Raw genomic sequence first — 15,418 nt, forward strand, 5'->3', positions numbered from 1 at the left:
AATTAGCCGGGCGCGGTGGCGGGCGCCTGTAGTCCCAGCTACTCAGGAGGCTGAGGCAGGAGAATGGCGGGAACCCGGGAGGCGGAGCTTGCAGTGAGCCGAGATCGCGCCACTGCACTCCAGCCTGGGCAACAGCGTGAGACTCCGTCTCAAAAAAAAAAAAAAAAAAAAAAAAAAAATTAAAAGATCTGCATTTAGGTTCAAAAAATAAAGTGGTATCAAAAAGAATCAAGGGAATAAAAATTAAAAGAACAATGTTTACCAACCAAACTAACAAATATTAAAAGTAATAATTTTCTCTGCAGGTGAGGGTATAGTGGGACTAAAAACTGGTTCGATCTTTCTGGAAGATAATATAGAAATATGTATCAAGAACCTTTGAAATATGACCCTTTGACCTCCCTTCTTCCTCCAGGAATTGATTCTAAGAAATAATCAGAAATTTAAAAGTGTATTTATACATGAAGACGTTTATCACAAAAGTATTAGTGATTTAAAAAACCCAAATGTCCAACAGTAGAATAGTTAAATCCATTATTTTAAATACAAATGACTTTCACGCTAGACCACTAATAAAATGTTGTTTACCAAGAGTTTAAAATAAGTCAGGACATGCTGATACATTATTACATGAAAAGGCAGAATTCAAACTTTACACGTGCAATGTGATTCCAGCTGTATGTAAAAACATATTAGGTTGAATTATATGAAAATGGATTCTGCTGACAATTAAAAAAAAAAAAAACATTTTAGGCCAGGCGCGGTGGCTTAAGCCTGTAATCCCAGCACTTTGGGAGGCCGAGATGGGCAGATCACGAGGTCAGGAGATCGAGACCATCCTGGCTAACACGGTGAAACCCCGTCTCTACTAAAAAAATACAAAAAAACTAGCCGGGCGAGGTGGCGGGTGCCTGTAATCCCAGCTACTCGGGAGGCTGAGGCAGGAGAATGGCATAAATCCGGGAGGCGGAGCTTGCAGTGAGCTGAGATCTGGCCACTGCACTCCAGCCTGGGCGACAGAGCGAGACTCCATCTCAAAAAAAAAAAAAAAATACATTTTAAAAAGAACTATATGAAATTACCTTTTTTGTAGATCAAAAATGATTGAATATCAACACAAAAAATAAAGAAAGTAAAAAAATTGAATATCAGCCATTCCATGTGTTTCAATCTCATACGTACAGAGAAACCAGATTGTAAAGAGATATGGTCGATGTTAACAGTGGTTAACTTTGTATTATAGGCTTGCAAATAGACTTGTTATTTTCTTTTATGATTTTTCTATACTTCTACTTTTTCTACAGTAGATAAGGGCTATTTATAACCAAAAGAAAAGGGTAATTAATGTTTTAAGAAGGCACAAGAATAAAATAGGGGAAACCTGGCTGACAGTCTTCATGGGAAGATAACCTTGAGGTTAGAAAGGCCCAAGCTCCATGGTGTCACGCAGTGTACTGTAGAGAAAGAACACAGGCTTCAGAGCCAGGAGACAAGGGTTCCAAACCTGGACTGTGACTCACCAGCTGTGTGACCTTGAGAAAATTATTTAACTCCTTTGAGCTTCATATTCCTCATCTGCAAAATGGGAATAATAGTATCTACCTTGCAGACTTGTTGGAAGAACAAATACGGTGTCAGATAGAGTACCTAGACAATGCCTTGGCATGTAGGAAACACTCAGTATATGGTCATTTTAATTTGTCCCCACCCCACCATCCTCCTTCAAAATGAGTCAGCAGTTTGAGATGGTATGAATTCTGAGGCATGAAATAGCTCAAAAATTAGCTCTATTCTCAGTTACACTGATGGAGTGCTGTGGGCAGCTGGCCACATGGGAAGGTTTGGAGAGGCTGGGCATGTTATTTTAAGAGTCACATTAATAAACTGAAGTATTTCTGGAGGAGGGTGATTGTGTCATCTGAAGAGTACAAGAAAAAACTGGGTCCATGACACCTGGAGGGGAAAAATACACACTTAGAGGAGAAAAGTGTTAGACTGAATGACATGTAGAAGAAGGGCCGGCCGGCCCTCATGTGTGAGCTCCAGTTGGGGGAAGTTTCCAGAAAGGAGGTAGATTTTTGACTCGGGGTGACTGAAAATTTTCTTTTTTTCTTTTTTTTTTTTTTTGAGACAGAGTCTGGCTCTGTCGCCCAGGCTGGAGTGCAGTGGCCGGATCTCAGTTCACTGCAAGCTCCACCTCCCGGGTTTACGCCATTCTCCTGCCTCAGCCTCCCGAGTAGCTGGGACTACAGACACCCACCACCTCGCCCGGCTAGGTTTTTTTAAATTTATTTATTTATTTTTGTATTTTTTAAGTAGAGACGGGGTTTCACTGTGTTAGCCAGGATGGTCTCGATCTCCTGACCTCGTGATCCACCCACCTCGGCCTCCCAAAGTGCTGGGATTACAGGCTTGAGCCACCGCGCCCGGCCAACTGAAAATTTTCTGACAGCGGGAGGTGGCCTTGGATGGGAAGGCTACCATGTGACACTGAGTTCCTCACTGATGTAACTGCTCTCCTGAGAGCCAGGAGTCACCTCTCAAGGATGAGAGGAAGACCCTTGAAGGGCAGTGGGTTGCTTTGAATTAGTGGTTCCTGGGCTTTGGGACATCAAAGACCTGTGAAATGTCAAAAAATTGAGGACCACTGTGTTAACCTATAATCTCGCCATCTACAGATGAGCCACATTGCGGAGGGCATCAGCCTCACTCCTGGGGATGCCCAGACCAGCCTGCAAGAGCCTGAAAAGGCACAGGGTGACAAGGGTGGGGTCAGGCAGAAGATTCTGCACTGTCCTGCGGCTGTGGCCATTGCCTGCCAGGTGACCAGCCCGCCTCTCATGTAGACCCGTTGCTGCCTTGTAAGGCAGGAACCATAAGGCCTCAGCCATCCAGAAACAGCCTTGCTCCCTGGAGGTTTCATGTGACCTTTGGTCCTTAGTTTTTTGTTTGTTTGTTTGTTTGTTTTTGAGACAGCGTCTCACTCTGTCACCCAGGCTGAAGTACAGTAGCACAATCATGGCTCACTGCAGCCTCAACCTCCCTCAACCTGATTGCTCCTGAAGCCCATTCTCTGCATTTCCAGTTACGCAAGCCACATGTGCTTATTAAACCAGTTAGAAATGCGTGCTATTTGCAGGACAAAGCCTTCTTACGAACCTTCATCCCGCCACCCATCAAGATACCATTCCTTTTTAGTTTTATGGATTTTACAAATTTGATACAAATAAGTCCCGTCTCTTCATATAAATCGATGATAGAACTGTTCCTCTGCAAGACAGAGCCCACTCACCATCCCTCCAGGACCACAAGTGCCCATTCCTTGTCGAATCTCCTTATTAAATCATCCCACTCTGACCATATCTGAAGACCTCATGTATGTTCCCAACGGGATGACAAGCCCTGGGAAGGGAGGAACTGCATCCTCTCTCTTGGAGCTCGTCCTTCTTCACGTAGAGCAAGGCTGATGCGCTATAGAGAGAGGGGTCTTTGCAAAATGCAGAAGAAGGTGTGCTCTGCTACCCAACTTCCTCCTTTCTCCTTGAATTCTGCCACTCTCCACCTGTGCCTTCTCCCATAACCTCACCTTACCCTCCCAGGGACAAGCGAAGCTTGCCCATATTCCTTCTAGGAAGTTTAGCTAATGGGACCTGCTGAATGTACTCCTTGGGGGGACACACACCTTATGGGGAGGCATCAGAAGACAGAGGATGGAGCACTGGCGCTTTTGGAGCTAGACTCGGTTTAAATCCTACCTCCACTACTTTATAAGCATGTTCCTTAATCCCTGAGCCTCAGTTTCCTCTTCTGCAAAGTGAGAAAAACAATGAATGTACAGGGTTATTTTGAGGATTTCATACTAGCCACCAGCCAGGAAGGCACTCAGTAGATGTTTAAGTGCACAGCAAATATTTACTGGGCCCCCATAGGTGCCAAGCATTGTGCTGGGCACTGGGACCTGGAAACGAACAAGACTCTGATTTGTCACCATGATTTTGCCCAGACCCAGCCCTGGCTCACAGCAGGTCCTCAGTGAGCAGAGTGAGTGAATGCCTTTAAGGAGCGTGTATTGTAGTGAGGGAGGTGGAGGCGTGTGGCACACGCTGATCATTTTAGTGTAACATGGTAGGTAATAGTTGGAGGCCACCGGCGAGCTCTAAGGGAGCCCTTCCCGTGGGGAGGGGAAGAAAGGGCTGGCACTGATGGGCTCGAGTGGAGTCTCGAAGGATGTATAAGAATCAGGAAGGAAAAGAGAGAAGGAAAGTGCTCTCCAGGCAAGGGGCCCTAACAGGGACAAAGGCCCAGGTGGCAGGCAGGATGGCATGGTGTGTATGAGATTTGAGAGACAGGGCCATCCTGGGAAAGGACAGTGATGCAGAGTGAGCTGAGCCCAGACAGGGCCCTGATGGCCACCCTCAGAGGAAGACTCTGGAGGTCCCCAGAAAAGGTCAGCCGATTGCTGAAGGCAGCATCCTCTCAGCTCGGGTAGCTCTGCAGCCAGACTCCCTCCTTGCTTATCAGCCAGGAGACTCTTTCGAATGCTGTAAACATTTTTTTTTTTTTTTTTTTAAGAGACAGGGTCTCACTCTGTCCCCCACCGCCCAGGTTAGAGTGCAGCGACACAATCACTGCTCACTGCATCCTCGAACTCCCCAGCTCAGGTGACCCTCCTGCCTCAGCCTCCTGAGTAGCTGGGACTATAGGCACGCACCACCACGCTCAGTTAATTTTTTTTTTTTTTTTTTTTTTTTTTGAGACGGAGTCTTGCTCTGTCGCCCGGGCTGGAGTGCAATGGCCGGATCTCAGCTCACTGCAAGCTCCGCCTCCCAGGTTTTTACACCATTCTCCTGCCTCAGCCTCCCGTGTAGCTGGGACTACAGGTGCCCGCCACCTCGCCCGGCTAGTTTTTTGTATTTTTTAGTAGAGACAGGGTTTCACCGTGTTAGCCAGGATGGTCTCGATCTCCTGACCTCGTGATCCGCCCGTCTCGGCCTCCCAAAGTGCTGGGATTACAGGCTTGAGCCACCGCGCCCGGCCCTAGTTAATTCTTAAACATTTTTTGTAGATACAGGGTCTCACTATGTCACCCCACTATGTTGCCCTGGCCTCAGGCAATCCTCCCACCTCATCCTCCCAAAGTGCTGGGACTACAGGTGTAAGCCACCACACCCAGCCAAAAGCAAACATTTACCGCGCACTTACTGTGACCAGGCACCCATCTCAGCATGCACATATATTAATTCACTTAGTTCTCTTGACAAGCCTACGTTGTCAGCATTATCAACACCATTTCCCAGATGAAGAAACTGAGGCACATTGTGATTAAATCTTCCCCAGCCCCACTAAGGTCAAGGTCGGAATTCAGACGCACCAGCCTGGCTCTGAGCATTTAGCCACCATGTTAGCGTTTCTTTCAGTTGAATGAAACAGCACCTCCAGTCTCGTGGTGGTATGTGACAGTTCCTACCTGTGCCTGGGGTCCTCCTAACCCTCATCTCCGGGTTGATAGACCAGGGCACTGAGGCAGACCCACTGACACCTGTGCGAGTAGGAGGCGGGGGGACAGGGGGCAGCCCTTACATCCTGACCACTGTCCCAGGCCTGTGCCACCCTGTCCTCTCCCAGGGCCTCCTCACCCCACAGGTTCCTGTCCCCGGGTTTGTGGGGTGGAGGTTGACAGGCTTACCCGCTTCTCGTTGGAAGAGTCGTTCACGTTAACACCACAGGCCAGATTAGGCCTGGGGAAGGTTTCTGACCAGCCATCCTGTGTGCAGTTTCGGAACAAGGAACCTGTGGGTGCCAAGAGTCCTGTAGGTGAGCCGTGGGCCCAGGCGCTGTGATTTTCACAGTAACATCTATTGTAACATGGAGCTGCTACAACCACTTTATAGTGTGGAAACCGAGGCACAGAGCAGTTCCGGAACTTGCCCCAAAACCACACCCTAGTGAATAGGGGGAAAGTGATTTGAACCCTGGGGCTCGGGCTCCAGAGCCCACGCTCTTAAGCACACACCACGTGCCAATCCCCCTTCTCACCCCAGCCAGGTGCTGCTCCTGACCCCAGACCCTGCCGCCGGTTAACAGGCGGGTCCCCCGGAGAATCTGTGGTGGCTGCCCAGCACCTGACCGCTCCTATCGTGATTTTTTTCTCAGGCTCCTATTTTTACTCATCTTGCTCCACGGAAGTTCTGTTTTAAATGGAACTTCACGCCCTGCTCATGCAGCCATTTGAAACCCACCAGAGTGCCATTGAGATGAACCCCTCCAGGCAGCGCCCCTCACGGAAGGGTGGAGGGTCCTTCAGCCAAGACCTGTAGGCCACCCCTCTGCATTTCTCTGCATAATAGATCGTGAGACCACCACAGTCCTCCAGTTCAGCTGCTCACTGCCCCCCACCCCTGGCACGAGGCCACATGCTGGGCCCTCTCACCACGTGGGCCGTGGTTTCCCCGCCTCCCCAGTGCCTGGCCCAGAGCCTCTGCTTATCAAACGCGGGCTGGCTGGCTGGCTGGACAGAAAGGCAAACTGAATGGGGATGAAGAGCCTGCCCTGAACTCTTCTCCTAGGGAAGAGGAGAGCGCTTCCCCACTGGAGCTTTTACAGCAGGAGCCCAGCCTGCGGAAGGGAGCCACCAGCCAGGAAGGAAGTATTGGAAGGCCACCGTGAGGAGTTTCCCTCCTCGGGCGGAATGGCCCGGCTGCATTCTGTAATCTAAGCTGCCAAGGAGGGCTGGGATCTGGCTCCCCAGCTCGGTTCGGTGTAGGCGTTGCAGCGTGCGGGGTGCTGATGGCCGAGTCCTGTGGGTGGGAGCCCTGCCACCCCTTTGCTCTCACTGAGAGTGGCATGCTTCTTTCACAGACCCCAGGGACTGGGCCCCTGGCTCACAGGGTTTAGGGTCTAATCCTCACAGTGCCCCACTGAGGGAGGTGCTGCTGCCCATTTTACAGGCCAGAACATCAGGGCCCAGAATTGAGTTATGGTGCCCAGCCACAGTGTATGCCATCACTGTTCTGCCCTCCCACCGGGCCCTCTTCCTGAAGTCTCAGGGGCAGTGTTAGTACCAGGAAACCGTGTCCTCTGAGATCTGGGCATGCCTGCCCTGTGAAGCCTCAGGAGGCCTGGAGCCCAGGTTTAGAAGCAGCCAGATCCGAGTTTGAAACCCAGTGCAGCCTGTTGGTCGCTGTGTGACCTTCGGTGCGTCATTTCTCCGTGCCACAAAATCATCACCCACACTGCAAGAGTGAGCAGGGAACATGAGAGCACACGGAAAATGCCCAGGCTGGTGCCAGGCACAGAGCGGGCACCGAGGCATCATTCCCCTCTCTTTTTGGCCTTTCTAAAATAGGCAGGAGTGGGTGGGGCTTGGAATCTTGGAATTTAGGGGAGGGGTGGGGAGGTTTCTGGAATTAAATCAAGGGAGTTAGGTTGTCAGATGGGAAACAACGGTGGTCAAATTTAGGCTGGGTGGACGGGAAGGCGATTTAAGGGAACACAAACTCCCCCAAGGCCAGAATCGAAGGTTATCAGACAGTGCATGCCTAGAGGCTGGGCTCCCTGTGGGCTCGCCCAGGGCAGCAGGCCTGCCTGTTTGGGGCCCTCTCCTCACTGACCCAGCAGGACTCCCAAGACAGATGCTGCATGTGACCCAGGCCAGGTGCCCAGAGCTGCTAACAGGGCAGGGCCCCTGCCTTCCACTCTGCAGAGCTGCAAAGGAGCTGCCTCCCCACTTCCCCAGGGCTGAATTCCTAATAGGTAAGGGAACCTTAACCAGGCACAGGCCAGTGTGCACCGCAGGGGAACCCGAAAGGATGTTTGTGTGTGTGTGTATATATATATATATATGCAGTTTGGGGAAAGCCAGTCCAAAGCTTTTATCTGATTTTCAGAAGGCTCCGGGGCCCTAATTAGGTTGGAAAACATGACCGCTTTAAGGCCAGATCCTCACTAAGTAGGAAGAGAAAGAGGGCCAAGGGGACACCGCTGGGGAAATGTGTCTTTTGATAAGGAACTCTGGAAGACCAGCGTCCTTTTCAGAATCAAAGGAACACACCCTTGAGGGAGCGTTCTAGGCCTGGCATGAACAGAAACATCTGGGGGCAGAATCGGCCTGCGGTTTCTCCAGTCACATGGACCCCACCCCCCCGTCAGGACCCATGTAGTAGGTGCCCCGAAGGAAAATTAGTTCATTTTTCAGAGCACCTTGTCCTCACTGGGCGCTCCCCCTGGGGTTAGGGTTGGGGGCACCACCTGGGGAAGCCTGCCTTCCTGCCGGGAGATGAAGGGGCAGGGGTCTAATCAGACCCAGAAGTAGATCTATGGGGAGGAAGGTGGGGTGGGTGGGAGTTCTTGGTGACAAATTGAGGCCAGACAGGTGTTGACCTGTGCTCTGGGCCACCCACCCCGAGGCTGGGTATGAACAACGTGGCCCCCACCACCCTGGAGCGAGCCCAGAGCCCAATAGTCAGGCCTTGGGAGTGGCCCTGCAGCCCCACAGCGACACCATGTGGCGGCGAGAAGAAACTGCAGCAGAGTCTGCACAGGACCCCAGCTTCCATCCTCACGTTGTGCGGACATACCGGGACCCCCTGAGCTTCCTGCGGTGGACCATGAGCAATCCAAGGGTGGGGGAGCCTCAAGAGGGAGACACTGAGCCTTTACGTAATGAGGCAGGGAGGGGTTCAAGCAATTAATTGAGAAAAAATGTGACAGGACTGGCACCTGGTCCCTTTGCGGCCGAGAGCACCAGCTCTGCCTGTCCCCTCTGCAGAAGGGCAGAAGGGACGGTGCTGGGGGAGGCGGAGGCACTGTGGCTCTGGGAAGGCTGAAAAGGGAGGGCTGTAAAGGAGAAGAGCTTCCAGTCCTTTCCATCAGGAGAAAACCCTGTCAGCTGTGGAGGAGCACTGCATGGGAGTCAGAAAGCCGAGTCTGGACCTGACCAGCCTGGGGCTCCAGGTCCCCCACATCTGGACTCATCTCCTGTGTCCTGAGCTCCCAGGACCCCAGAGGCAGGCATGGAGGGGCCACGCTGGCAGGTAAAGTTGGTAAGCTTGCAGGGGTGTGTGTGGCAGGGGTGAGGGAAGTAAGGTGGGAAGGAGAAAAAGGAAAAGAAGGGAGAGCAGTAGGGGAGAAGGGACAAAATTTATTTCCAAGCACAGCCTTACAGGGCAGGTCTACTTATTTTCCCCATTTTACAGTCAAGAAAACTGAGGCTCAGCAACAGTGAGCAACTTGGATCCTGGGGCTGACTGGCACCCAGCTAAAAGACATTTCCCCAAGTCCCTTGCAGTTAGTTAGATGTTGCCATGTAACTGAGTTCTAGCCGAAGGAATGTAGGCAGAGTGGGGTCCTTCCCAGGCCGGCCCCTTATGAACCTCTGCCATGTGGTCCTCAGGGTCCTTTCCCCTCTGCCAGTCAGCCTGGAAACTATGTGACGCCACAGTTGTGAGGTATGGGGTGCTGGAGTCACCGTGTGGAGGAGAGCTGCATGCATCAGGAACACCTGTTTCCTGTTTTGGAGGTTTTTTTTGTTTGTTTCTTGTTTTGTTTTGTTTTGTGTTTTCGAGACAGAGTCTCACTCTGTCGCCCAGGCTGGAGTGCAATGGCACGATCTCCACTCACTGCAATCTCAGCCTCCCAGGTTCAAGTGATTCTCTTGCCTCAGCCTCCTGAGTAGCTGGGATTACAGGTGTGCACCACCACGCCTAGCTAATTTCTGTATTTTTAGAAGAGATGGGATTTCACCATGTTGGCCAGGCTAGTCTCGAACTCATGACCTCAGGAGATCCACTCACTTCGGCCTCCCAAAGTGCTGGGATTACAGGCATGAGCCACCGCGCCCGGCCTGTTTTGGACTTTCTGTGGACAAATTTGCATGAAGGCTTTGAGATATGGGGCATTGTCTGTTACAGCAGCCAGCACTACCAAGCCAGGAAGTGGAGGAGCGGGGTTCAAGCCTGTCTACCTCAACCTCCCCAATTCCCATAGCGTAGGGTGTTGAGTGAGGCTTCGAGGGAGCAGCATGTTCCCCAGATATGTGTGTGAGTGTGCACACATGTGCATATGTACAGCAGAATTACGGCGAGAAGAATCTGCACTGCCTTCCCACAGTCTCTGGCCCATGGTCATCTTTGCCTTGCCTGACTTTGAAAGGCTGGTGGGTTTTAGTGTTAAATCACCTGTTCTTGTTCAGGCTTCATCAGGCAGCTTTCCTGTCCTGCATGGACCAGGAAAGAGGGGCAGCTGCACAGCTTTTCTAGTTCCTGTTATTATTACTCTTTACCGGATCAAGGGAAAAGGCCTGTGATCTTCAGGGCGGTTTATGGTGACTAAATGAGCCCATGTGTTAATATAAAAATGCCCGGTGCATGGTCGACTTCTAATCAATATGAGTCAACTAGGAAAATTCTTAAAACTGCAGTTGTTCTCGGGTAAGAGAACCCCCTGCTCCAGGAGGCCAGGGGCTCCCAGGGAGCCAGTTTCTCAGCAGGGCCTGACAGAGGAAGGAAGAATTCTGGAAGGCTAGGCCATTAGGGAGCCTGCCACTGCCAGGAGGGGATCCAGACATGGGGACTGGAACAAGGCCCCTAGTTGCTAAGGGGGCAGAAACATGGAAGGAAGGAAGAGAGCTCCTAACTGAAGGGCCTGGGGAAGACAGAAGCAGGCCCAGGCTGGCTCCCTTACTGCCTTCCCCAGTGCACTGCCTCCCGCCCCCTTGCTTGAGACCCTGAGAATTGAGTCCACCCCACATTCCCAAGCAAGGCTTCCAATTCTTTGCAGTGATCTCCCCCCATCATTGTACCCATACTTGTCCTCAGAGAAGGTTCCTTGGCCTCCTGCCTCTAAGCTGAGGCCCCACCCAGAGGGCCACCCCCCCAGCCTCTCCACCAGGCCCCATGGGCTGAGTGGTTACCATTTCTGCTGGTGAGCATCCGGAGGAATCTCGGGCACTCCACCTCCACCATCCGGCCCGGCACAGAAGAGGGCCAGCAGCTTATGTTGTCCCACATCCCCTCACAACCTGCCAAGAAAAGCAGCATCAGACAAGGATGGGAGATGGACCGAGGGCTGCCCTACCATGCTGTCCACATCACTGACACCCTCGCCTGCCTGGAATTCCCATTAGACTACTTCCAAAGTTCCCAGTAGGTGCTGACTCCTTGGAATCAGGAACCAATAGTGTCTAATGCACCTTTTCCTCTTCGGACCCTTGGACTCTGCCATCTACATGGTAGTGCTCAGTGTTGAAGATAGAAGAAAGTAAGAAAGGGAGGGAGGAAGGGAAGAAGGAAAGAAGGAAGGCACCCTCTCCTATAAGCTTTGCAAGTGAAGGTCTGGATTTCTCTGGAGCAGATGGCACATCTGTTGGCCAATCAGTTTGCATTAAATGACTAAGCAGCAGTGGGCGTCCCTCCTAGCTGCATGGTATGACTACCTGGGGAGCTTTAGAAATAGACATAGCCGGTGTGGCACACAGCGATCCTGCACGAATTGGTTTGGGTGGGCCCAGGCATCATGTCCTTTAAAAGCCTTCCAGGTAATTCTAACGTTTGACTGCAGGGTTGAGAACTCTTGTCCCACGGTTCTCAAATTTCAGCTTGCATTAGCATCACCCAGAGGGATTATTAAAACACAGATTGTTCAGTAGGTCTGGGGTGGGGGCTGAGTATCTGCATTTCTAACAAGTTCCCAAGTGATGCTGATGCCGTTTGTCCTGGGACCACACTCAGAGCCACTGCCCTGGCCTATGGACACAGCTCCACAAGGGTCACCACTTATTTGCGGCAAGAATATTATTGAGGATGTTGCTTTCTACATCACTTGAGTTCCCTTGATGAGGCCCCTCCCAGAAGGAGAATCTGGTCTCAGTGCAGTGAGAAGCTGAACTTATTGTGAACAGCTAGTATATATAGATACTGCATTTGAAGCTGGTTTCTTCTTTGATTTGGCTGCTAGGAAGCTCAGAGCTAGATGTGTGGCCCACTAAAAGACTTTAATAAAATTAAGACTGAAAGACTTGAATAAAAAAAAATCACTAGGTGTTTTCAGTGCAAAACTAGGCATTGTCTAAGTACAGCTTTCTGGATTATCTGATTCAATGGGGTGCCAGGCCTTTTGTTGTCTTCGAGCTTTTCTGCAACTCTGTAACTTCTAGATGATTGGCAGCAATGCAAATGATTCTCGTCCATAGGCACAATCATTATTGTCCAGTTGAAATACGATTAATTTCACTTCCCTCCCTGTGTATTCAGCCAGCTTTGCATCTATTTGTAAATTCATATTACCATTCTGTCTTATAGGTACGGTACTGCATTAGTCTGTTTTCATGCTGCTAATAAAGGCATACCTGAGACTGGGTAATTATAAAGGAAAGAGGTTTAATGGACTCACAGTTCCACATAGCTGAGAGGCCTCACAATCACGGCGGAAGATGAAGAAAGAGCGAAGGGACTTCTTACATGGCCGTGGGCAGGAGGACACGTGCAGGGAAACTCCCCTTTATGAAACCACCAGATCTCATGAGACATATTCACTATCGAAAGAACAGCATGGGAAAAACCTGTCCCCAAGATTCAATTACCTTCCACCAGATGCCTCCCATGACACATGGGAATTCTGGGAGCTACAATTCAAGATGAGATTTGAGTGGAGACACAGCCAAACCATATCAGGTACTTTGAATTCTATGAACCAGTGATAAGATCTTACTGACTCCCTCACAAATTAAACAAGCTGTTCGGCAGGTATTCTTTTGACATTTGTGTGTGAGCTGTGACTGTACTGTCTTTTAAGACATCATTTCACGTAACCACCCACCAATCCTCCCAAAGTTGATCCGAGGGCAGCCACGCAGGGAAACTGCTTCCTGCGACAGATTTCTGGAACCCGTGCCCTCTGAGAGGTCAAAACTTGGGCCAGGCTTGGAAGGGGCTGGAAATGAGCTGAGGGACACCCATGAGGTGAGCCGCAGTCAGTGGTCCTCCAGTTTGGGGAACATGGCACAGGGCAGAGCCCAAAAAGAAAGAGCCAGGACTCGAGTCGGCTGACCCGGGCTCCAGGCCTGCCCCACCTTGCCAGCTGCCCTGCTCACTTGCTCGTCTCTTCCGGGAGGACCAGCCCCTCCCTCCTGAGGCTATCCAGAGGAAGAGCTCAAAGCCCACCTCAAAAGCCTGCCTGGAGCAGGCACTGGGACTGGCAACCCCTTTCCCACTGGCCTCCCCAGGCCTGTTCCTTTCTCATCTGGACTCAGGAGGTTGGACTAGGCTGGGTCTCCTGAATGGTGGCAATCCTTAGCTCTGGGGACTGGGCGATGGATGCGGTGTGCAGACGTCGCGGGAGTACCCAGATGGCAAACGCTCAGCTTTTTAAGGAGCAAGAATCTATTTTCAGGCATGAATCTGACCAGACCCAGAGCATCCATAGTGTCCTTGACTCCGTCATCCCCTCTAAGTGAAATCTCCCTGGCGACCTGTCCCATTGCAGAAGCGTGAGCCTCCAGTCTACATCAGAATGAGCTGGGTGCCTGTCAGAGATACGCAGACCTCTAGGCCCCAGATCCTCCTTGTGAGGCTAGACCCAGGAATCTGCATTTTAAGAATTCCCCAAAGACGCTGCTGCAGCGGTCCCAGGACTCGCTTTGAGAATTTCCACTCTGAGCCTCCCTGCTCCTCACCGCTGAGCGTTCCTCATTTCTAGGCTCAGCGCTACCGCTGGCTCCCAGGAGTAATTCACAGGCAGTGAGACAGGCGGTCACAGACCCACCAGTGGGGGTCACTGCCAGCTGTGTCTTCACCTTGGTGCCTGGGTACAGATGCCTCCCCCACCACCAGGCAGAGAGCCCAGGAGAGCAGGCTCCTGGGGCTATGATGGGCCAGGCATAGCACAGGTGCTCAGCAAACAGCAGATGAACAAATGAAGGGACGCCAGCTGGAACCGCTGCCTCCCGCACCAGTCCCCGCCAGGCACCCCTCGTAAACGGGCTTTCACCTTGACACCCAGTTGACTTCTACATTCTGCATTCAGGGCCTGCCAGCTCTGGTGTGGTGCCGATGGGGAAGAGCTCTGTGCGTCCCACACTTGAGTTCATGTAATCCCATGGCAGTGCCCCCCAGTTCCCGAGGTGCCTGGCTCTACCCCCACTTCATAAACGCGGCAATCAAGCTGAGCCAGAAGTGGCTTCCCAGGCCACACAGCCAGGGAATGGAGGGGATGAGAGCTATCTTCACCCAGCCCTCCAGCCACCTGACCTGTCTCCAGATGACACTGGCCCCAGCTGCCTAGTGCCCTCCTTGTTCAAGCCAGGCTCTGGGAACTGGAGAGAGGTGGGGGGGTGGGGAAGGGTAGGGTGGGCAGGGCCAGGGCCTGGGTCAGGGAGGATGCTGGCCTAGAGCGGGGAAGCCACAGCAGGTGTGGCCTGTTTCTCCCTGAAGAGAGGCCCAGCCCCCTAGTGGGAGAGGAGAAGTGGGAGGGCCCAGAAAGGAACCCAGTCCTGAAATCAGGATGCCTGTGGGGGCTTTGGAGGTGGGGCAGTCCCAGGAACCACAAGGGCGGCCATGAGCAAGGGCGTGGTAGAATTGGAGAGGGACACAGAAGGCCGTGTGTGGGCGGGGCTTTCATAGGACAGTGGAAGCATTTATGAGGCCAAGGAGCAGGGGTCTGTGTCCTTGGAGGCATATGGGAGATGAGGAACCCCTTGGATATTCCAGAAGCTTCACCTGCAAGAGGAGGAGCAGGAGCTTCTCTCTGCTGCGCACTCCCCAGGGAGGGCTCCGCCACTATCCCGAGGCTGCTTGTTCCCATTCCAGCTGTGGACGCTGCTGGCTGGGCCTGAGCAGGGTCTCGGGAACTCGGCAGGCCTGCCGGGTAACCCTGGGCCTACCCAGATGCCTGTGGGGTGGGGACTCAGTCCTGAGGACCCTTTACGGACAGCCCACTATTTGTCTCCATGCTGACCTAACCTGGCACCTGGAGTTTCGGGAGGCAGAGGCTGACCCAGGGCCCTCTTTCCCTTTGCGGCCATCTCAGGGTGGCAGCAGGATGCGCAGGGCGCCTCGTTTCGAGTTGCAGCTCCCCTGCCGGCTTGGGTCAGCCTCTCTTGCGTTGGAAGCAGCTGGGGCATTTCCAGAGCATGGAAAAAGGCAGGAACCTTTGCCTCACTTGGGGAAAAACAGATTCAGCGCTGGCTGGACTGGCCAGGTCAGCCAGGGCACCAGCCGCAGGCTGGCTGTCTGGCTGGTTGGCCAGACAGATGTGGACGGTGCCAGCACGTCTGAGAGGCTTCCTAACTTGGGTCATGTCAGGCAGGGCCCCTAGGGATGCCTGGGGACAGGCCATGCCAGGCCTGTGCTGGATGCACATCACACGTCCCGGAGCTGAGGTTGACCGCAGCCCAAGGGTCATTAGGGTCACTGCCCCACAGCAG

At 52.2% G+C, this 15,418-nt stretch overlaps 2 protein-coding genes across 3 annotated transcripts in view; both read right to left on the reverse strand.

The window, feature by feature from the left end:
- C12H2orf76 (chromosome 12 C2orf76 homolog) overlaps positions 1–15,418 on the reverse strand; it is a 447,011-nt gene that overhangs the window by 184,359 nt on the left and 247,234 nt on the right. The window lies entirely within an intron of this gene.
- The window catches only part of SCTR (secretin receptor), an 82,198-nt gene that overhangs the window by 26,738 nt on the left and 40,042 nt on the right, over positions 1–15,418 (reverse strand). For both annotated transcript variants that reach the window (XM_050752713.1, XM_050752712.1), the window contains exons 3-4: positions 10,910–11,017; positions 5,687–5,790 (exon numbers count right to left, since the gene is read on the reverse strand). In XM_050752713.1, coding sequence (XP_050608670.1) covers positions 5,687–5,790; positions 10,910–11,017 — 212 coding nt within the window. The remainder of the gene's footprint in view (positions 1–5,686; positions 5,791–10,909; positions 11,018–15,418) is intronic.

This window comes from Macaca thibetana, chromosome 12 (genome assembly GCF_024542745.1).
Source record: "Macaca thibetana thibetana isolate TM-01 chromosome 12, ASM2454274v1, whole genome shotgun sequence".
Taxonomy (NCBI): domain Eukaryota; kingdom Metazoa; phylum Chordata; class Mammalia; order Primates; family Cercopithecidae; genus Macaca; species Macaca thibetana.